The 23800-nt window shown below is 44.7% G+C and overlaps 2 protein-coding genes across 4 annotated transcripts in view; one reads left to right on the plus strand and one right to left on the minus strand.

Annotated features, from left to right (window-relative positions):
- Window positions 1-8758, plus strand: part of LOC308144905 (dolichyl-diphosphooligosaccharide--protein glycosyltransferase subunit STT3B) — a 94011-nt gene extending 85253 nt beyond the window's left edge. The window contains exons 11-16 of the mRNA XM_080516184.1: window positions 377-564; window positions 1405-1576; window positions 1991-2164; window positions 5213-5326; window positions 7694-7900; window positions 8373-8758. Coding sequence (XP_080372310.1) covers window positions 377-564; window positions 1405-1576; window positions 1991-2164; window positions 5213-5326; window positions 7694-7900; window positions 8373-8447 — 930 coding nt within the window. The 3' untranslated portion in view covers window positions 8448-8758. The remainder of the gene's footprint in view (window positions 1-376; window positions 565-1404; window positions 1577-1990; window positions 2165-5212; window positions 5327-7693; window positions 7901-8372) is intronic.
- Window positions 8759-12208: 3450 nt separating this feature from the next.
- The window catches only part of LOC308144946 (oxysterol-binding protein-related protein 10-like), a 62865-nt gene continuing 51273 nt past the window's right edge, over window positions 12209-23800 (minus strand). For 2 of the 3 annotated variants that reach the window (XM_080516237.1, XM_080516236.1), the window contains 6 exons: window positions 18711-18860; window positions 17892-18390; window positions 15456-15642; window positions 14329-14511; window positions 14076-14229; window positions 12209-13788 (listed from right to left, as the gene is read on the minus strand). In XM_080516237.1, coding sequence (XP_080372363.1) covers window positions 13744-13788; window positions 14076-14229; window positions 14329-14511; window positions 15456-15642; window positions 17892-18390; window positions 18711-18860 — 1218 coding nt within the window. In that variant the 3' untranslated portion in view covers window positions 12209-13743. Of the gene's footprint in view, window positions 13789-14075; window positions 14230-14328; window positions 14512-15455; window positions 15643-17891; window positions 18391-18710; window positions 18861-23800 lie in introns of those variants that run through there. The other variant, XM_080516238.1, reaches the window with a different exon arrangement.

A 23800-nucleotide genomic window follows, 5' to 3' on the forward strand; every position in this document is an offset into this window, starting at 1 on the left:
ACAATACCAGATTAGATCAACAGTAAAATGTTGTGAGTTCCGTTTACCTTTTCATGATCCGAAAGCCAATGTTTTGTCACCATCTTTGCTCACTTGCAGCCGGCGTTTAAACGTCCTTGGAAATAACTGGAGCTGCAGTCATCTTCTGCCGCTGTAAAATAATATTAACTCATCACAGGGTTCATCTCACAATTCTCACTGATGCGTCTTCACGTGGTACTCCCAAAAAAAAAAAAAAAAAAATTGAGTGTGCTCTAAAATCCTTTCTTCAATTAGTTGGATTAATAATTTATTTCTCCTCAATAATTCACGTTTCCTGAAAGCTTCATACTTTGCAGCTGCAGCCGCTCACGGTAGAGTTTGTCTCCCCCTGCAGGCCGGCAAGGTGCGTAAGCACGTGTCGGAGCAGGAGAAGGCGGAGGAGGGCCTGGGGCCCAACATCAAGTCCATCGTCACCATGCTGATGCTGATGCTGCTCATGATGTTCGCCGTGCACTGCACGTGGGTCACCAGCAACGCCTACTCCAGCCCCAGCGTGGTGCTCGCTTCCTACAACCACGACGGGTGAGAGCGAATCTCAAACACACACACACACACACACACACACATCCTCCCTCTGCAGCGTCTGTGGGATGTTAATGACTGCGAGGCGTGAGGCGTACAGCAGCGTCCCCCTGGTTGTAGTTGATAATGCAGACGGACACACTCCCGCAACCCCGCATGCAAATCGCCACATATGTGCACACGCGCCGGGACGCTGGAGTGTGAGGGCATGCATTTTTCATAAGCGGTTTCTGTGGAATATTGATAGGCGAACCTGTGAAACCATTGTTTGACTTGGTTTTTCTGGGTCACGGAAAAACATCAGCGATCCATCTCCGGGTTTACAGAACGCTGATGTGTTATTCTCTGTAAAAATTCCGTGCAGCTATAATTATTCTCGGGGAAGGAACTATTGAAGGCTGAGACTAAATGGTAGACGCACGCTCTCATGCATTTATTAATCATACTACGGTGGTTCCCAGACAATAGCTGAGCCACGCCACGGGGAAGGGAGCAGAGTGGATCTGACACGTACACGCCCCCGCATCCCCGCACTCGTACGAGCGCACACAAATGTAATGTGATTAGCGTACCTGCAGTTAATTGCCTGCCTGGCTTTATGTGTGCTCCCTCGGCTCGAGGTGAAATTAGGACGCCAACACTTGAAGCGAGAGGTGTTTTTTTTTTTTTTTTTTTAACACCGCATTAACGCTACGCAGGCAAGACGGGGCTCTATTTTCAGACATCGTGGCCCCTCCGATTCAAAGTCTTAGCTGAAATATTAATAGCCTCCACAGCCACATGCCTGTCAACGCGGTTACCTGTCGACTTTATCTCTCGGTTCCTCTCCTCCCTCGTTAGGACACGCAACATCCTGGATGACTTCAGGGAGGCCTACTACTGGCTGAGGCAGAACACGGACGAGCACGCGCGCGTCATGTCCTGGTGGGACTACGGATACCAAATAGCCGGCATGGCCAACCGGACCACGCTGGTGGACAATAACACCTGGAACAACAGTCATATAGCGCTGGTACGATATATTCTGTGTGACCGTGTGTGTTTGACCTGTGATGGACTGTCCAAGGTTTATCGACGATCTTCACACACAGGCTGATTTCACCTTAGTTTGGCCCGACCGGTCAAATAATCTATAAATACCACTTAATTTCAAATTCTATCGGTTTGAATTTCCTTTTTTTTTTTCTCTCTGTTTTTGCTGTCAAATGTAGACAAATGTTTGTTTAGCCTGTTGAAGCCCTGCAGCTTTCTTCTCTCTCTCTCTCTCTACCTTGTTGTCTCTATTCCACATCTTATACACCGGAGACGCAATTAGACTGTTTGATGGATCTCCGTTTAATGATCCCCACTTTTTTCGCGGCCCTCGCGTCGAGGCGCCGCCCTCTCGCGAAAAACGGCGAATCCTCACTCTCGCCGTCTTGTCCAGGTGGGGAAAGCCATGTCTTCCAATGAGAGCGCGGCCTACGAGATCATGAAGTCGCTGGACGTGGACTACGTCTTGATCATCTTCGGCGGGGTGATCGGATACTCCGGGGACGACATAAACAAGTTCCTGTGGATGGTGAGGATCGCCGAGGGAGAGCACCCCAAGGACATCAGGGTGAGTGCAGCGGTGAAATCGATGCTCTCTCTCCGGGGAAGCTCGCCGGTCGTAACGGCGAAGCTCCGGGAAACGACGGGGACGCATAAACCCCGAGATGAGGTTTGTTATTGTTCTGAAGCCATTAAGACCTGCAGCAACAAGTGCGTCGCTCCTGATGAAATGCATGTCGGTCTGCAAGCAATAGTTGGATGAAAACACGTTGCATCATGCTGTTAAAGGTAAAAAAAAAAAAAAAAAAAAAAAAACGGTGATAAAGAGACGGATAAAAATGTTGCCTCATGTCTTAAAGGACTTAAATTCCAACATCATCTCCCACCATCTGCACTGAAAGAGTGTCGCGTTGCTGAAACACTTGTTCTCTGGTTAACTGTCTGACTCTTTGTTTTTCTAAGGAAAAGGCAGCTGCTCTGTGACTGAGAGAAGCTCATGGCACCTATTTTATAATTCAGCATAATCATTCATGAATTATCCCGAGTCGATTGAAGCAATAAGCTGTAAAGACGGACGGAGCAGCTGTCAGACAGCGAACAGAACGTCAGAAAACTTGAGGCTTAGAGGTGAAGCAGCAGAGTCTGTGACTGAAACAGGTTTGAATCTGCAGGGGCTTTATCTGGCAGCCCAGTTCAGAGGATGGGTCAAATGCAGAAAGAAAAAGAAAATCCCCAATGAATCAATAAAAAAAAGCTATTAAAGCTGCTTCAGATTTTTGACTTAACTTATCACCTCAATGTTTTTCAGCAGAAAAGCCACAAATATAGTTTTTTTTTAAAAATTAAAAAATTTATATAAACAAGCTTTTCAGCTTTAGTTTATTATTGTTTCATTTTTATTTTAAAGAAGCGTAAACAAATATTCATTCTGCACATAACTTTTCCAACAGGGATGTTTACAAATATTTTATCATCAATTTAGCTTTAAAAGGCATTCAAACCCGACAGTTTGTTTTTAGCCGGAGGCCATAAATCTAACTTTTCTAACGCTTCAATTTACTTTGTACGAAGATATAATCTACAAAACTGTTGGACTTTTACAATTTTTTTTTGAAATGTGCTTCATAAACAAGATATCGAAAAAGAATGTGTACAGTTGCAAAACTTATCTGAAATGTTATCCAGTTGATCTCAAGACAACAGCAGCAGCAAAGTTTTATAATTGGATCAGTTTCTTCGCACTTTAAAGAAATTACACATGACTTTGTAGATCCCCAATCAAACTCTTATCAACAAGTATTTCATCTACGTGTGTTTTTTTTTCCCCACACAGACGGGTTCCACTTTTTCAAAATTGCTGTGACTCAGTTTATTAGGTCCTCGTCTCGAGTTAATTCAGCGGCGCTGCAGTAAGCGCTCCCCTCGCAAAACGTTAAAAGGTTCACTTGTTGCCGGAACTGTTTTCCTGCACTCCCGACTCGTATCGCTCATATTTTATCCGCCCCATTCCCATCGCGGCGGTCGGCAGGAGAGAGCCGTGCGTAGAGCGAGGCGGCGAGCTGAGGGGAAAAGTCCTGCGTCATTAGAGCTTCTGACAGCAGGTGAATATTACCTCGTTGCTTTTTAATAATACGCTGCTGAAATACTCACAGCGGGGCCGGAGACGCACAAAAACCTTTTTTTTTTTTTTTTTGTTTTGAGCTCAATTTGACTCGCTGACGTGTCGGAGGAAAATCCCTCCACGAGTGACTGAAGGAGCTCGTTAGTGTCAAGCAGATATTGAGCACAAAATATCAGCAATTTAATGGAAAGTTAAACTCAAGAAAGAGGTGAAACGTATTTTTTTATGAATGCAAAATGCTGAGAACATGTCTTGTTTTCTTCAGTCTGGATCCTGAACTAAAATGTCTCTTTAGAATTAAATAAATAAAATGTCAAATTAACCTTTAAATAACAACTTTTTGCAAAAAAAACAACCTAGAAATATTTTCAGAAAATATATTTAATCTCTGTTAGAGCCAATAATGTAATAACTATGAAATATAATTTTTTTTTTTTACAATGTTTATAGCCTTAACCGATGACTATGTCTGATCGAAAAATGTTTCTTTTGATGAAATGATGTTTCCTGTCACCTGCGAGTGAAATGTTCACAAATAATGTTCGCACTTTGCTATAAATAACATAGAATTCAGAACTCTATGTAGTTACACACAAACATTTCCACCCTCAGTGGACAGATTGAAAACTTTTGAGTTTTCCAGTCGATAAGTAATATCTTGCATCATTATGCTACGATGGAAACTCTTGTGGTATATTTGCCCCTCTTGTTACAGAGTTAAATTCTACAGTATGCTACCTTTGTCCATAGAGATGAAGAGAAAACAATTCTTCTTAGATTTTTAAGACTCGCCTCAGCTCTTATTATCGTATTTGTATTATTTATTGTGACTCTGCCCTTTATGAAACTCGTCTAGCGGGAAGTAAGAGGTCCCATGTTGCAATTTGCCGTGCACAAGCAGACTATTATATTAATTTTTTTCTATAATTTAGCTCTTAGTTCTTTTTATTTAATGTCCCAAGGGGCCCATTTAGTTTCCAGCATAACATGCAGCTACAGAGTCACGTGACGAAACACAAAGTTTATGACTATTACGTCCAGTTAGTGATGTTTTAGCTTTTTACCTTTCATCAGGATAGTCTGCATATTTCTTATTCTTTTTCTGTATATCCACAGATTTCGATTAGACATAATCTAAACGACAAACTGTGAGTTGGTGATTATTTACAGCAGTAATCTGAAATTCCTGTGATTGTGTGAGCTTGAAAAATGCGACCCTCATTAGCAGAGGACCAAAGGGCGACCGAGCAGTTATTATTGGAGGTTTGGCTCGTGCATTCGCAAAAATGTAATTCGAGTTTTGATCTTTAATTAAAGAGGTACATCAAACTTGTTGAAAATGCCTTTTTCGACTCCAGGGGTCGCAGAAATAAGTCATTTTCTCACAAGCCATAAAAGAATTGAGGAGGAAATCTGGATTTTTAACTGAGTGAAACTTGTCAAATTGGACGTACGTTGAGTTGGACGCCCTCTTTGTTTTCCTGTCATCTCCAGGAGAGCGACTACTTCACCCCTCAGGGGGAGTTCCGGGTGGACAAGGCCGGCTCGCCAACTCTCCTCAACTGCCTCATGTACAAGATGTCCTACTATCGCTTCGGAGAGATGCAGGTGAGAGTTTTTTCATCATCCCTGATCAGCCGAGTGAGATCAAGCCCAGGCTGGAGAGAGATTTTTTTTTTGAGTTCAGAAGGTAACAAGCAGCTGCTGTCACCACACATGAATAGTAGTGCTGCTACAGTTTTTTTTTTTTACCGGAAGATAATGAGCCGCTGCCACCAGCTAAAGGTGAAACACGTCTTACTACTGTATGTTAAAGCAGAGCGGGCTGACAAGAGACGGGGGGGGGAAGAGAAGCTGCCGGTGGAAATATGAAGGATTGGCAGAGGCTTTGAAATGCGCCACGGCTACTCCTGGCAGGTAGCAGAGGAGAGATGAGAGGACGCCTTCCTGCCAGGTGCTGTAGATGTGGCCCGGCCAGCCAGGAGAATCAACGCCGCCGCCGCCATCCTCTCAGAGCTGTGAGGAGCTCGCGGCGCTCGCTTCCAGTGGCGGGAAAGAGAGACGGCGTGACGGGAGCGAGGGAGCCCCGCGAGACGAGGAAGGAGCCGGAGTTGTGGGAGTAGATTAGATTTATGGAAACAAGATGTGACAAGGAGAAACCGGAGCTTAGGGGACGACGGCGGGAAGAAAATAAGTCGAACCGAAGTGCGGGGTAGTTACAGTTTGTGCTGCTGACTCAAGGTTAAACACACAATGCATATTACAGCACTGGAATGAATAAAACCTACCCGCAGTCGAGCGCGCCATTTATTTCCTTTACTTCTAAATGACAAGCTGAGCCTCCGTGATAAATACGTATCTCGGGAATGAAGTTTTGAGGGGGGGGGGCTTATAAAAATGCACTTCTTCACACTCTTCGGCCTTTTAAAGCAGCCGGAGAGGAGATGCAGAGATACAGGGACACAAAGGGGCGGAGTGAGTGACGCTTGGACAGAAGAAGAGAGGGGAACAATGGGAGGGGGGGGGGAGGCCGATGGACACGATAGCTGTGAGAACGGAGGTGACAAACATGAGGGGAAGGCAGTCTGAAGGATGAGCAATCAAAGGCTTTTCGAGCAGAATAACGGGAACAAGAGGTTGAAAGTGAGTCACAGTGTAATGGAGCGGCTGCCAAAGGGCGCCCGCTGCAGTGTAATCACTGCGCCATCACACCTGCTATTTATTTCCAGTCACCATCAGATTGTTCTTGTGTTTTTTTGTTTGTTTTTTTTTTACAATTGATCAAGGCCTTTGGACATGAGACAACTCAGACAACTTTCCCTCTCGTTCTGTTTTTTTTTTCCGTTTTTTTTTTACAAAGTTGTGACACTTTGTGACTTCCCTTGGCGGAGAGTTTGCGGGGAAATAATGACAGCCCTCCCGTTTGTGCAGCAGGTAGTCGCCTCGGTTTTGCATAATGAGCTGGAAACTGGTAGAAAACAGCGAGTCTGCTCGTGTTTGTTTGTTGAATTGAATACGGGGTGTGCTCTGCCTCTCCCGGCGTTCCAGCCGTCGGGTAAAATCCTGCACAAGGACAATCGGAGTGGTTTGAATCCAAATGATTTCGCCGATGCAGTGGTGGCAGTTGTGCACAGATTAGATGGGGAACGTGACTGAATTTCAGCTCAGGCCGTTTCGATTCATGTGGATTCGAGGCTCCGCTTTTCCCAAGATCACTTTAACTTTCAGTAACAGGAAGTTCTTCAGTGTTACTGAGTGTTTTTGACTGCACGAGTCCTCGGGGCTGGTGTATGGATGCAAAGCTCTTTTTTTTCTTTTTCTTCTCCCTCCTCTGCTTTTCTGGCAGTTTTTACAATTTCTAGATATTATTAAATGGCCTGGGAGTTTGTGCGTGCCAAATCCTGTCCGCAGCAACGAGGTAGGAATAAAACGGGTTTAACAACACTGGGGAAGGTTTCTAACAGTAAATCAGAACCAACCGCCACATGTATAGTAAATAATTCTACTTCATTAGATCGTGAAATAAATGCAGTCTGAAATGTAAACCCGGTGCTGCAGCCGGTTCTTCTTCTTCTTCGAGTGCATGAGGCCACCACAACGTCCTCCTGCCTTAAACGTTTAGATTTTTCACAGTGAGAAGTAAACTAAATAATACAATTGAAATGCATTTGCATTATATTTACAACAGAAACGCACTAAAAATGGGAACTAAAACCTTGTGAGCACCCATTATGGAATCTTTTGAAGGAGAGCTATCTGGCCTTTTTGGTTAATTGAGGCCAAAGCATCCACGTATTTCTCTTTAAAATCAAAGTGCACATGAAACGTTGGATCTGCCGTCTTCGGTGTTTTCGGTCACAAACTCTCTGGAGGGTCCAGACATCTGAAGTGCAGCCGTCTTTACGTCCGTCTGCACGATCAGCCGCCTCAAAGCTCGGTCCAGTTAAAAACAAGAAACCTTTCCGTGTCCCGCAGCTGGACTTCAGGACGCCGCCGGGATTCGACAGGACGCGCAACGCCGAGATCGGCAACAAGGACATCAAGTTCAAGCACCTGGAGGAGGCGTTCACCTCGGAGCACTGGCTGGTTCGCATCTACAAGGTGAAGAGTCTGGACAACCGGGAGCCGCTGGACCACAAGCTGCGCAGCGTCGTGCCCAGGCAGAAGTACACCTCCAAAAAGGTAGACGCCGGGGTTTTATGCTGCCCTGCTCACGGCCGATCATTCATTTGATCTCACACTCCTTGTCAGATGTATATTCTATCAATATATGGCTGCTCTGAAAAAGCATTTTCGTTTGAAGACTCCTCAGAATCAGTGTTTCTATATCTCTGATTCTAGTAATATGTTATTTTAAATGGTCTGCAGTGTTGTTGGCACTGTAGTTGTTCCTCTGACAAGTGTTGTTCACTCAGTATCTGTCTCATTGTTTGACTTGTGTTGGACCAAACCGGTCATAGTTTCATGCCGGAAATGCACCAAAAATTTGATATTTACATTCTTATGAGATTTACCACCTTTATTACATTACACTACAACGCATCTTTATTATTACAAAACACTATAGGTTGATTTGCAGAAGGAAAAAAAAAACACTTTCCAACACACTAACGTGGATATTTTTCATCATGTCTGTCTTTTTTCCCCTGAGCAGACGGCCAAGAGGAAGCGAGGACACATCAAGAACAAGCTGGTCCTGAAGAAGGGCAAGAAACTGCAAAAAAAATAATGGCGACGGAGAACTTTAGGAAAACAAACGTGAAGAAACCTTGAACAACCAATGAAGAAGAAGAAGAAGAAGAAGATGAAGAGTACAGGGGGCCGTTTACCTGGCACTAGTTGGTCCGGGCGTCTGCTCGGAGCGCCCTCGTGTGTCGAGGAAGTGTCACATCCGGCTCGCTCCAGAACTCTCGTCAGTTTTATCCCGAGGACGTTGTTTTTCTTGCTTTTCTTCTCCGTTCTCTTTTTGTTTTCTTTGTACTTGAATGTGTGGCGAAGGCACAGGGCTCCTCTACCTGTCTTTTTTTGTTTTGTTTTGTTTTGTTTTCATGTCAGTAAACTGCTTCTCAGCACAGGGATGGGGGGGGGGGGTGAAGAGGACACCAGTGAGGAACATTTTGCACCAAAGACCCATCGACCTTGCTCCGTGGCTCACGTGAACTCGATACCGAGAGCGAGGCGGCGCCGCAGCAGCGAACGCCTTGGATTTGGTTCCTGACACGTGTACAGAGGACAGTATGCGGTATGGAGGAACGTCCCCCCCGTGTCGGCACAGCCCAACTGTAATATTAACCTTTTTATCAGCATCATCATCTCTTCCTTTGCATCTGCCTGGCTCCCCGACCCTCAAGTTTTCACAAGAAAGAAATCGGCCTAAAGTGTGTAAATATGTGATGTAAAGAAAATGTCTAAACGGATGCTAATATATTGGATCGTCGTGGTGATTTTTTTCTTTTCTTTTTTTTTTTAAAATATGCAGTTTTTGATTTTTCTCAATTTCTTTGTGATCGTTTCTTTTCTTTGTATGACAGCAAATAGATCAGTGAATGCAATAATTCTTGTACAGAGGGGTTTTGAGATTGTGTGAAAAAGATTTTTGAATGTGAATTTTTTTTTTACACCCCCACCTCCCCTCCCAAATCTTTTTTTTTACTTTCTTTCTTTTTTGTGGTAAATTGCATAGAATGTAGGTTTCTGCTGCTCGGGGGGGTTTTCAAGACAGAAGCAAGCAACTTGTGTGTAAAAAGTAGTGATAATAAATTGGGCCTCCCATCCTGCAGGGGGAGCTCTCTAGTTGAAGTGAGCAAAGCCTAGTGCCTCATCGCTGGTCATCCTCTCTGATCCTTGAGTTGTGGACTTTGTGTGTTTTTCTTTCGGCAGTTTGAGGCTGAGCTGGCGGAGAGCTGGTAAACAGGAAGTGGTGCTAGACGAGGTTTAACAGACTTCCATCTCTGCCTGTAACTTCACACAGATCTCCAAAAGTCTCTGGAGCTGCGTCCCATTTTCACACTGTGTACTCAGGCTGCATAAACACAGAACAGCAGAGAGCATTATCCATGCAACAAAAACAAAAGAAAACAAAAAAAGAAGCACTCTGAGGGCAAATCATCTCCCTGTCAGCACATTTAAATGTAAAATCACATTCTTTTTCCCCATTACAAAACTTTAAAAGTCGTCTAAAAAGTTTTGGCTGAGCAGCAGCACTATTCATTTTAACTTTAATAATTAATTTAAAATATTGAATAATTATACCTCTAAGACCGTTAATTCAAAGCACATTTTCTTGATTTTATGAGGAAACGCCAGATCGGCAAATCACAAATCTTTTCATTTTTTTTAGCAGAACTAATCAATTTGTTTTATTTACTGATGAATCAATCATGCATTTTGCAGGAAAATGTGCATCAGTTTCCCAGAAGCCCTGGGATAACGTCTTCAATTGTCTGAAAGGATGTGTGAATCTGAAAAGGAGCGTTAACGATTCACAGGAAATAAAATTGATTTTCAAAATGCAACCTGAGTGAATAATGAAACTGCTGATTGTTAAACGTCTGTTATTCACTCGGCTCAGTCTATCAAAAATTAATCACAGAGAAGTCAAATAGACAAAGTTGTTTCAACTTAGCTGTTTTGTGGAATCGTGTCGGTCTAGTTTTCTATTAAAAAATTGTTTTAAATGATTCCTCCAGTTTTGTTTTCTATATTTTATGTTTTCTATATTTTTAGTCAATATTTAACGGAAAACATGCAAGAAATTAAAAGAAGCAACAACTAAAGAGTGTTTAAATTGGAAACTCCCGCAGACTAAATTTCCCATGATGCACGTTGCTTAAATCAAAGAAGCTCTTTTGATTTTCTCCTTTTAGACAATATTTGAACCAAGAAATCCCAGCTACATTTCCCATGATACATCTCTGTTTATCATCTTTTGGATTTTGTATGTTTTAAACTAGAATCCAACCACATAATTAGTTTATGAAAAAGAAAAAAAAAATCAACTTTTAACTGCTGCAGACGGCATTTCCCACGATGCATTTCTGTTTGTTAGAATATTAAATCTGTAGGAGTTGATGAATGATTGTAGTTTGATCTGTGGTACACAGTGTGCAGGGGCCTCAGCTCTGACGGGGGCCGTCGTCTTCTTCTTTTGTGGGCTTTGTACTGTTCTGCGTGTTTGGCTTCTTCTGACATCAGGTCTAAAACAAAACGTGTGTGTGTGTTAACTTAATTTTCTGTTAAATGATTTACACGTCGGAACAAGATGTTGCACGGCTGTACTTGTTCAGTCGCATTTCTCTGTACTTGTTCATAAAGTACATTTTACCAGGATCAACTTTTTTTTTTTTTTCCCGTCACATGGTTAAAGTGAGTGTGAGTCTTTGATCTGGCTGCGTTTGATCTCCTGAAAACTTGTGTCCGTTTCAGGGCTTCAGACGTTCTACATGACGCCACATTGAATGATTTTGTCATTTGTGGGCGGACTTTAAAGAAAAGAAAAAAAAAAAAGCCTTAATGTGATGTACAGTTTGTTTCTCCTCTTTGTTTTTGTTCGATTTCCGTTCGGTTCAGTTCCTCTGCTGAGTGCCGTCTGTTCCTAACACTGTCTGTCCCCCCTCCCTTCTTGTCCCTTTGCTCACCTTCAAAGTTTACATTTTTACATCTGTTGTTCTGTTCGGCCATCTTTAAATATACACTTCAATGAAAACGGTCTGCGTTGTTGTCGTTACTGGCCGCACTCTGCAGATGTGATGTTAAAGCCGTGTGGACGCAGTGTGAACCACTTGATGGCAGCATTAGACTCTGGATGGAGACGCTGGTGTGCGAGGGAAGACTTCAGTACTGGTGAGGACAGATGGCGGGCTGCAGGCTGCCGAGGTAAAGTGCACGTTTCACTGTTCTGACCTACATAACCTCCAGTGAAGCTTGTTTGATACGACGGATTCAGGAGACGCCTGATATTGTGTCTTTACAACTACATACACAACAAACTCATTAATAGATACTGACCTCTGCAGATTCCGAGATTGACTTCGTCTTCACAATTTGAGGGATCTTTCACCAAATGTGTTTCGAACACACTTTGTTGTTTTAGGAGAGTATAGTCTGAAAAATCTCTTTTTTATGTTTGGTAGATTATTTCTAATCAATTAATAGTAATAGTTTATTGGATCAATCAGATACATAGTGCAACAGAAAAAAAGAAGTTCCCGCTCTTAGTATAGAAACGTAAACCAGAGCTGAGCAGTGTCATCGTTGTATTAAGTATTCCTGCAGCCGAATTTAACATATTCGTCCACAGATTCTGACGGAGTCGGATCATTATGCTGATATTTAAGCAAAAGATGTTAGAGAATGCAACCGACTTCATACCAAATCTACTGTATGTTGTAGCGTGCCTTTAAAAGAGGACACTCGCCGCCTGAGGAGCGACAGCTGAGGCACCGTTTGATGATATTACACAACAGATTCGGAACCTCATGGGGGGGAAAAAAAAGCATGTTTAATTTAGAAAAGGTAGAAGGTCTTTATTAATTTACAGTCTTCTCTTCATCCACAGTCACCGTTTCCTTCAGCGGCTCCTTCCTGACTTCCTTGTAAGGCCAAAGTCTGCTCCTTACTAATATACTGATATCATGGAGTTACACCATCACAGTGGAGGCTACCAACTGGCATCTGGGAAATCAACCGCGGCCAAAATCAACAAATATAGTGAGAGAGAGAGAGGAAAAAACAAAACGGAGCCGTCTTTCTGAAAAGGTGGAGACGGTGTGAACACAAACCGGATGCAATAAATCCAAACTTCATCAGACGTTGGTAAGAAGTGAAAAATATAAAGTCGTTTTAGAATTTTGGAAAAAGTCGTGGACAGGTCGGGATGCTCGTGAATGAAAACACATTTCTGGAGTTGCAAAAGAGTTTCCCTGCTCATTTTAAGGTTTTCTTTTAGAAAAGGTAACTGGTTGTGAGCACCCTCGTTTCCTCTTCTGGTTTATTGTCCATCGCCGCGAATGGCATCACAGACGATTACCTCCTCATCTTCACCGGCGCAACCTCAGAGTAACACCCCCCCCCCCCCAAGCCGTGGTTCTCCAGCGAGCCGCCGTATCTACGCTCATCAGGAGGGGGCGACCTGAGGAGCGTTACCTCCTGGGGGGGGGGGGGGTTATTACACAAGTGTCATGTGAGGGGTACAGATACAAAACAGATTAGAAGACCCAGGAGCTTTTAGCCACAAACAAACAGCTGTTTCCTTTTGGAAGATAACAAATGTGACTAAACCAGCGAGGTAGTAATGGGAATCGTCGGTCCCGCCGGGAGAGAGCAGCATGAAAAAAAAAGCTAAAACAACATGACAGCGCGCACGTGTTTAAGATGGGAGAGTAGCATACTGGACTAATAAAGTGTGGCTAGATACATTCATAGTGCAGACAAAACAATCAGGACCTTCACTTTCTAATAACTTGCTGTAATATAATGTATAGAAATATATACGAGCACGTCGTCTAAAAGGAGCACATCTGGAGTCGGATCGTTTTTGAGGTGACGGTACTTTCCCGTAAAGCTCTGCGGAGGAGGCCGCCCTGATTGGAAAGAGCCACAGTTATAAAACATGGGGTTGGTCTCCATGGTCAAAGTGCTTCTCAAATGAACTCTGCTACAGTTTAACGTGATTCAGGAGACGCCAGTGAGGCTAAACTAAAAGCTCGGAACCGAACATCAACGCTGTCTGAAAGAAAACACCAGTGGCAAACGTCGTTAACTGTGCGTGTGCAAAAAAAGGCCTTGGCAAGGTGAAAAATAGAAATACTCTACTTTGAATAGTAATACTATCAACTGTTTATAAAAACAAAACCCCACAGGATTCTGTCCCGAGTCCCGAAACCTCCTCTTGGTCCCTTTGGCACCTTTTTCCTGTTTGTGTCACGCAGTGAGTCTGAAGGCCTGTGGGGGGCGCCAGTCCTGCTCTTGGATTCCCGAGGAGCCGGGTCTGGATTATTGTCCGCGGGGAAGAAGTCACTCTGATGTCAGGTCGACTTCCACAGCGGCTTGTTGTAGATCCAACCGTCTCCCTGTGCGAGGAGGAAACAAACTATTATTTCGGCGTTTCTTTTGTAAAAAGTTTTCCGAACTCACTCTCAAAACATTACTTTAAATGCAAAACCTTTCAGGAATTAAAAATAACAACACAAAAACGATGTGTTTTCACTTGTCACGTGTAAACAGAGTCAGTTCACGGTCAACGAGATCCTCCACCTCCAGTAAACAGGAGTTTAGTGAAATTGAGCTCAAGCAATATAAAACATTTGTTTCCTGACACGGATAGAAACGACAGGTTCAACTGGTCTTTTACTTTCACCTCCTTTGTGAAAAATGTGGGCGTCCAGAGTTTGTTCTCCGCCGCTCTCTGCCTCTCGTCCCCTCGCTGACACTCCTCCAGCCGGTGCTTGTGCTCCGTGGCCTTGTCGATGTTCCCTTCCTTCAGCGACTTGGTGACGTGTTGCCATAGCCGCCTGCGGAGGAGGAGCGGGTGGAGGAAGGGGGGGGGGGGGGGGGGGGTGAGGGGTGTTTAAGAACTGGCTCATGCCCTTGGAGAGTGGAGCTGGGCCTACCTGGACTCGGTCCTTCCCTGCTTCTCCACCGGCCGCAGCTTCTTCCTGGTGACCGGCAGCTTGGCCGTGTCCATGACTTTGGTTTCGCCGCTGCTGTAGGTGAACTCCAGCGTGCCGTTCCACTCGCCCTGTGCCTTGCACACGATGGTGTTGGTGGGGTTGTGTTTGACCTCAGCCGTCACTCTGCCAGGGTGAAAAGGAAGTGGACAAAGACTAGATTTTAGTCTCAGAGTCACTTGCAGTGGCAAAACCTATATACATGAGCCTCCATACGGACTCTCCTCAGCCTGCGCAGGATTGAATTCAGTTTTTATTTCGCTTCAGGGTAGAGAAACATGCTGAAGGATTTCCACTTCTACTTCTCTGTGTCACTGAATGCTGCTTTTTCTGCTTTTCAGATCCAAATCCAGTCACACAGCAGTTCCTCGCGGGCCACTTGAAAGTTGCTATTGACTCTTACAAATCGCATAAAGCTTCTTTTCATCGTTTTGTTTTACAGGAAAAGTGTTTGATCATTTAGCCAATAATCACTGCATATATAATGTAAAATCCAGTAATTTAATGAAAAGCAATACCAGTCTGAGTTTAAACGCATTATTACAATTTAATAAACTAAATCACTTAAAAAAAAAAAAAGCTGTTTTGTAGCTAAATGATGGGGTTTGCTACAGGCTTGTGTAAATAACAGGTTTAAAAAGGTTAAAATACTTTTGCAAGCTAAATATATCCGTGTTAACTTGCCTTATCGGGAGCTGCTGTACTAAACCGATTTATCTCGGGGATCCACGCTGAACGAGTGTTGTGAAAAACAAAAACATTTTCGAGAAATTGTATCTCTGCTAAATAAATACTCAATTAAGAGGAGCTAACTGATAATTAGTGATGGAGATTATAGAAATTAACCCACAGAAAGAATTGTTTTCACGCAGCGGCCTCCGTCGGCTGCGCGACTTCATCTGCCTGCTATTTATTTATATTTAATAACAGTCCGCCGAGCGCCACTTCTATTAATCTGATGCTACTGTGCAGCGTGAAGCAGCCATCAAAGCCTCGTGGATGAATAAGTTATTTCCCCCAGTGTGTAAAGTATTAATGCGTGAAGGGAACGGGGGGAGGGGGGGGCTCACCTGTGCACCTTCCCTCCGTAGAAAGGCTTGGTGTGGAAGGTGACGGTGGCCGAGTAGCCGCTCTTGGCGCAGTTGATGGAGATCTTGCCGCCGAGCTCCACCCAGGGCACGGTGAGGATAGAGCGGGCGTAGGCGCACGGCAGCGTGAAGACGTACTCCTCGTCGTGCTCCAGCAGACACAGCGTGCCTGGATAGGGAAGCAACCAACACGTCACACATGATTCACGGTGTGCAGCGGTTCGCTTTCTCGCCTCACGGGGAATCTGTCCCTCGTTCGAGTACCGGCCAGGTTGGACCCGTCCAATCAAAGGTGAATTAGATATTTCTGGAATCGTCTTTGTGGAATTGTTGGCTGCGCGGCAAGTTTGTTTCAAATGAACTCCGTCTGAACTACAGCATTGGCAAAATGTTGACTCCTCTGTGTGCACGTAAAATACATTATTAAGCTTAACTTAGAAGCTGTAACTTTATCTGTGTCTTTTTCTGTTGCACATATTGCAAAACTGAGGAAACTCTGACTGAGGATTAAATCGTCTCCTGACTGCAGCCCATCTACTGAATGGTGATAAACTGCGGGCACATGCAAGTCTTCTGCATCGCGCCGGGTTCACCCTGCCTCCCCGGCTCTCGTGTCCTGCAATACTTTACGGTTCTTACATCACCGCCACATGCTCACAACAGACTGCTTATGCAGTCATGTTTCACTGCAAAACGCCTGCGGGGGGTGGGGGTGGGGTGGGGGGGGCTGCATGTAGCCCCATTGTGAGTTGGCCAGCAAGTTCCAGATGAAAATTTCAACAATGGTGCAGAAACGTTCTGCAAGAGGCTCGGCCAGCATCAGGAGTAATTTGTGTAAAATGGGAGAAAGATGCCTAAAAATGGGGTTAGGATGAGCTGATACCGCGGTAATTACCATGTTAATAAGACACAGATGAACTAATTGAGGTTATAATCTAGTATTACAGATACATTTTAAATACTGGGATACAGATATGAAAAAGCAGAGCAACAACAGGGTTCTATTTTGGAGTAATGACAAATTCAGAGAGGGCAAATAACTATATGCTGATTGATTGATTACAGGGTAGTTACTGGATTGCCAGGCTCACAGTGGGTTAGTTACAAAGAAAACAATGGAATTACTTGGTAAGAACATGTTAATCTAAGGGAGGAACTGGTTCGATTACAAGGCAACGACATGGTGTCGCGAGGGCTTAGTTATGAGGGCACTTACATGGTTCAATGGTGGGGTAACAGTGGTGTAGTTATACGTTAGTGTCAAAGTTAAAAGAGAGTAACAAAACTACTAAAAAGAGAAAAATCCATTTCAAGGCAACAAACTTTTATAAAATTCTAAGTTGTGGAATCAAATTTAATCTTTTGACTTTTGAATTCTGAGTTGCCGTAACTTTAAATTCAACTTTGTGAAATTTTTAGTAAATAGTACTTACTAAATTCTCATGTTGTATCAACGGAAAACTGATCCTTGCATGTTGTGGCAACTTAGACATTAGTGCAACATTTACTTAAAATGTTTCTTGGTCTTAACGTTTATGTTGCACTTCATCATGAAAACCACAAATCACAACAGATGCAAAATCTAGAATAGAATTTTGACTGTAAAAACCAGGTGAATACAGCACAGTAGGGTTTGTGGTGATATGCTGATTTTGTGAGGGTACGTGAAGTATAAATTTCTCTGCTGCGTGTGCAGCGATCAGCTTACGCTACTGACTCACTGTCAAACCGGATTTGGACCCTTCGTAAAAAAAAAAAAAAACAACTCCAGAATCAGCTGTCATCGGTAAAACAGCCTCCGCAAACAAAAACGTCGCCCGCGACTCGATACGTGGAGCCACGAGGACGGAGCGGCGCGGCGTCACGACCTGCCGGTCAGAGCGGCGAGTCGGGTCGCGTGTCAGTCGATGGAGGACTTCCTGTGTCTCTGCTCAGGGTGACTCGTGGTGCTGACGCAGAGATCTGCTCATCGATCCCTCTGGGAGACGTCTCAGCTTCATCACACAGTTTGATATATTTTCATAAACAGTGAAATGGAGACTTGCACTTTTGTTTTTTTTTTAACCCTGCACAGAAACACAAGGTACAGAAGGTGGAGAGATGAACTTTTGTTAACTGCAGAGTTTGTTTCACGCATTTAGTTGCTCTTGTCAGCTTCAGGATTGGCCAAAGCTGCCGCTATTTCACTAAACTCCTGTTTACTGGAAAAGAAACAGGCATCGTGAATGTGAGTCTGTGCGACTGTATTTAAAATTAACACACCGTTGATGAGATCTGCCTGCAGCTATTTGCATGTTGGTTTACACATAAAGAGCTTGAACATCCGCATACTAGAGCATCTTCCTCCCACCCAATGACGCAAAATGTCCCTGCCAATAGAAACTGTGATTATAAAGTGCAGTTGTGTTGTGGCCTCACCTTCTCCCACCATGGACACGCCTATCGACATCCCCATGAACTTGCTCTTGGTCCACACGTGTGCGTTCACGCACATCCTCCTCTCGCGACACTCGCAGTAAAACCCGGACACGGGGGGGTGGTGGGACACCTGCTCGGCCACGAAGCGGACCCGGTAGCAGCCTCCCGGCGAGTCGTCGCCCTGCTGCGAGTTGTTGGGGCCCCTGCCGGGCTCCCGGGCCGAGCCCTGGCCGGACCGGACCAGAGGCTTGACCCTCTCCCGGGGAACCTCCCAGGAACAGTGGAAGGTCTCGCCCAGCACGGGGTTGTAGGGCTTCTTGGCCACGGCGCCTTTGCGGCCCTCGTGGAAGGCGGTCAGGTAGTACTCCACGAAGCGGACGATCCGGTCCTCCGGCGTGGCCCCCGCCGTGATGGACAGGAACATGTCGGGGTGGGCCATGAAGTTGGCGTACATCTCCAGCAGCGAGCGCTTCTCCAAGATGAAGGTGGGCAACACCACCTGGGAGGGGGGGGGACAAGTAATTACAAGATTACGCGTCTTAGATTCAACTTTTCTGATTCTAAATCTCAAAAAAATAATTTTTATCTTGCAGTTTGAAGTGATAAGTATTAAAACAATGTGTGAACTATGCTTCATAGTCTAAATACTGATTAACTTGTATGTTGTGTGGAATAAATTACCTTAAAAAGCTGAATATGGATAGAAGTTTGCAAGTCGAGAACAAAAATCCCAGATGAGAAGCATGTTGAATATGGCAACCAAAAAAACACACAAAAAAAGTTCATCTAAGGGGGATGAAGTGTGCAAGAGCGTCTTACACGTGTGAGGTCCATGCCCAGTTTGAGCTGGGACAGCAGGTGGAGGATGATGCTGCGCTGGTCGTCCAGCACGCCCAGGTCCTCCTCCTCGTTGTCCTCCGTGTCCGTCACCTCCTCACTGGGGCTGATGTCCTCCAGCCCTGAGTGGTGCTGCCAAAGACAAAACACATGGACTCTCGGTTCAAACTCTGAAAACAGCGGGCCTCTGGATCCAGATGTTTCCCGACAGAGGTGGACCACGGAACCAGTGCTCATCATTGGTGGAACCTCTTCTGCATTTATTAGCCGATAACAGAGTTATCAGGACGAAGGTTCTGACTGAAATTAGGAGCCTAGGGTTGGACTTTTGCTGTAATATCTGATAGGTAGATAAAATGGAATCCCCGCCATTAATGCAAATAAATGGGGGCTTAAAGTAACTAATGCAGTAGTTTATGAAAAGCGTGAATATTGGATTCGTTTCGAGATTGTGTGTTCCGAAGACGTCTAAAAAAGATCCAGTGAAAAAGCTGAGAGCATATATTCCACGGCTCGGTGGGACTAGTAAATCCACCGCGCCGCTCACTCACACCTTTAAAAGCCACGAGGAGGAAGACCAAGACATTTTTCACCGGCAGAATTCGCTTGCCGATACCGGCGATAAGGTCACGCGGCTCATTGAGGAGCCGGTGAGAGAGGCGAGCTGTAAATGCCATTTACCGATTATCACCACTTTCCCGCACGGGCCCGATGAGCCGTGTGGAGGGCTCGTTCGCTCTGAGAGCCTCCTGCTCAACGCCGCCGCCGGCCTCCAGCACTGACCTTCACAATACTTGGTCAGAGTGGACAGAAGTTACGTCCTCTGTTTAGACTCCGCCATTCAACTGGAAATGGACATTAAAGAAGAGCTGATGTCTTTGATATCTCCTGCTGCATCTCGGGGCAGGAAGGAAGGGAGAAAAAAAAAAAAACAAGAAAGAGGGTGATGTATAATGCAGAAAGTGCTCCTGAGCCTGTGGGCAACAACAACCCTCTGCACCGCCCCTCTGCTCTTTATCCTGCTCTTCTATCCGCCTTTCTGTGCGATTTGCAATCATGGATCCTCTCTCCAACTTGTGCACGTTTTATTTTGGCTAGAGAGAGAGGGGGGGGGGGGGGGGGGGGGGGTTTCCTGCAGGAGACTTGGAGATGTGCAGCTCCTGGCAGCGTGATTGCACTCACAGCTCCTGTAGAGAGTGTGGAAGAAGCAGGAGAGAGATTTCCAGGACCAGAGTGGCTGCCTGTCACCTGAATATTTCATTCCATGCATGCATGCCAACAGCTCCACGCACACACACACACACACACACGCACACGCACACACACACACACGCACACACGCACACACGCACACACACACACTCTGAACACAGAAAACATTCTGCACAAAAGACACAAGCGCACTCAGGAGGGAGCATGCTTGAACACACACATACAGGAGTCCCTGGAGCTGCTTGCTTCTGCGAGCAGAGTGATATATATAGAAGTGAGAGGGGGGAGGAGGGTCTGTTATGATTTCAGTGGCTCTAACTAATTAAAGAGGCTCCTGACAGAAACAGGAAATTACTGCTGAAGAGGTCAGAACATCTCAGAGGAAACGCCTCAAGTGGACCGAGAGGCTGGCATTAACTAAGACTTCCCAACGCAGGTTTTTTTGTTTTGTTTATTTTACCAGAAGTGGCTGTTAATGTGTGTGAAACAGTTAATAAGTGGAGGGACGGGGGGCACTGATACACATGTGGTGAAGAAGGAATGTAAAAGGTTTGCTCTTGTCTTTAAAAAACAAAAAACAAATCGTTGGCTTGTTTACAGGAGTGTCCTTGATTCTTATCGCATTCTTAACAGTGACGCTTCCCTGTTCCGCCTGCAACATGCTCACGACATGAAAACTGTACAAAACATAAACATTTAAGTTATGCAATGACCACTGATTCTGCAAAGCGTGTGATGGTGAACGGGTGAAATCTGAGTGAGAATTGGATTATGTGAACTGATTTACAAACATTAACGTGATCAGAGGGAGGGTTCGATGTTTCCACAAAGCCAGATTAAATAATTATGTTAATATTTACAGAGAAAGGCACAAAGCAGACAAACAAAGCTCAACTTATGTGAGATCGTTGTGGTGAAATGAAACGAGAAGTTTGCTGAAAATCCCGTTAATACAACTCAAAGAGACGAGTTAATAGCTAAAAATAAAAGGTGCTCAAACATCTTAGGTATCATAGACGATCAGGAAGCTTTATAAAGTCTAATGTACGTTGGTGCCTCTGTAAGTCGGCAACAAACTAACTTTTTAGATTTTATACTTGATCTTTTTAAAGCCTTGTAATTTGGATTAATTCCGATTAAGCCTCGGCTTCCTGCATCAGTGTGACGTCGATCACTTTGATTTTTTTTTTTTTTTTGTCCACCATTTTAAAAATAGAGAGGAATGTTGGTGGGGGAAGTTACATAACTCCCCTGCAACTTTGAAGTTTTTATATTAAAACACACAAAAAGTACAAGAACAAAATAGTGTTTCATGCTGTTGTTGCTTATACTGACAATAACTAATGTCTTGTAAAGTAAGAGAAACTGTCTGAACCCAAAAACATTGTTTCAAGCACAATTTTAAAAAGTTACCACAATAAGAGGAGGAAGGTCAAAGGCAAATACTATACATTATAATAAATCCTTGAGTTTGTTTGGTATTCTGTCACAATCTGGCCCCCCACTGGTGAGAATGACATTTTCACAGAATGTTTCTTAGTTTTTAAAGCAATGCTTACATGTAAGTTTTTAATATTTCTATTTGGTCATCAGTCTGGTGTTAAAGTTGTACAAATTGCTGTTATATTCCTGTAACTGATGTTCTCCTGTGCAATATCATTATATTTCCACACTAGTTGCATTGTTTTGGGTTTGAGAGCGAGGCGAACATATTTGTAAACTCTGTAAACCTTTTAATTAATTAATGAATTAGCAGAATTCAAAGTCTCACAAGGTTGAGTAAAATGAAATTCTGTACTGGATGCCTGTAGTCCAACAGTACTTATTGTTTCACTAATTAAATGTATAAATGCATTAAGGAACGATAACTGTTTTTCAAATCACCTCGGTGAAAGTGAGAGAACTTCTCTATAATTTCACCTCTTTCAAAAGCGATCAGGACGAGTTCCCGAGGAGCCGAGCGTGTTTACCACAGAACGAGGCCCCCGCTGGCGAGTTTGTTCTATAATTTATGAAGTCAACAAAGGCGCTCGGCGATGGCAGAAAGAAAAAAAAAACTCCTGCTTCCTCCTGCTCCACATCGCTGATGTTCACCGCTCAGTCGCCGCCCCTCCAGGCGGCAGCTACACTCCTCACCTCAAATTAAAAACAAAAAACATGCAAAGACACTCACGCTGCATTGTTGTGTATCCACAGGCTTAACCTGCATAAAACTGGATCTCATCTCCAAAAGGGGGGGGGAAAAAAAAAGGGGGGGGGGGGATCAGTGGAGTGGCCTCAGGTAAACGGCTCCAACAGTCACATCCAGAGAGGAAAGAGAAGAAGCAGCAGAAGTTAAAAGCTTCTTCCTCCACCGACAGGAAAGCTGCTGCACGAGGCTCCAGTCAGCGTGAAATCCTATTAAAGAGGTGTTTTCTCAGTGGAAAACCTAAATCTGGCTCATGTGAGGTGCAGCGAGGAGCGGCGAGGAGCGGTGAGGAGCAGCGAGGAGCAGCAAGGGGGCCTCTGGAGGAGGAGAGAGCGTCGCCTCCCTCCTCGGCTGAATTTGCTGACTGACTGAGAGCAGCTCTCTTACTGGAGTCCCGGGTCTGACTGGCGGAGAGTCTCTCCCCTCGCAGCCACTCCAGAAAGAGAAACACGGGGAGGAGGGAAGGAGAGGAAAGTCCCAGTGACGTTTCCCCCATCTCCTCCACCCTCCTCCATCCATCCATCCTTTCCACTCCTGGTGTCTGCTACAACTTCCCCTCTCCTTCTCATTAAGCGTTCCTCTCCTTTCTAAGCGACTCATTCCTGCTCTCTCTCTCTCTCTCTCTCTTCCTGCACCGTCATCCCAGTCATTGTTCCTGTCATTCACCCTCGCTCTGCCTCATCTCCTCGTTCACGCCATCCAGTATTCCGTTTCATCGCTTCATGGCTCCCTGTCGCTACTTTTCAGCCTCCTTCTCCTCCATCAGGATGTTTTCCAGCGTTAGAGGGTGTGGGTGTGTGTGTGGGACGGGACGGGACGTGACGGGACGAGTGGGCTGGAGCTCCCACTTTCAAACAATACTTCACCGTCCCACTTTCAAACAGGCAACAACCCTTCCATCATCTGTCCCCCTCATCATCATCATCATCGTCCTCGCTTCTTCATCAAAACACCATCTGATGGAGAGCGATTAGCGTGGGAGTATCAAGAGGCAGGAGTCGCCCTTTTTTCAAGCTCCGATTTTAACGCGTGTTTACTCACAGGATGCAAATAAAACCTACATGATGGTGGAGCGTGTGGTGTGAAACGGGCGCTGAAGTCTGTCTTTGTTCTCCGTCATGTGAGAGACTCCAACATGATCAGCAGCTGATCAGGAGGAGGGGGAGGAAAAAAAGGAGAGAAAAAAAACCAAACCCCAGTCGCTGTTTTTGAGCCTCAAACTCCCGAGAAAGAGATGAAAGCGGTGTGATTAGTGAACAGGATTTCACTCCTCTACAGTTCAGAAGTCGGTCATTTGCGGCGAGCACACGCACAGTGTTATAGATTACCAAACACGGCGCGTTAATAATGCATGCGCAGTAACTGTAACTATGCAGGAAAGAAAATATCCACTACAGCTGCTCCTTCTGTGAGCAGCTGCCACAAAAAAAAAAAAAAAAAAAACAAGCCTCAAACTCGTTCAGCCGTTCAGAGTTCACTCATTCTGTGAAGCTTCAGGAAGGATTCTCACGTGGCTGGTGACGCGATGTGAAGGTGAAGTCAGCTTCAACATCCAGAATGAGCTCTTTCAATAGATAAAACCGTGACCCAGGGGTCAGGTGGTTTATGTTAAAAGTCGCCATGTTGGAAGACAAATGCTGCCTTTCCACAGGATTCAGTGTTTGACAATTAT

Source organism: Blennius ocellaris (genome assembly GCF_963422515.1).
Source record: "Blennius ocellaris genome assembly, chromosome: 20".
Classification (NCBI taxonomy): Eukaryota; Metazoa; Chordata; class Actinopteri; order Blenniiformes; family Blenniidae; genus Blennius; species Blennius ocellaris.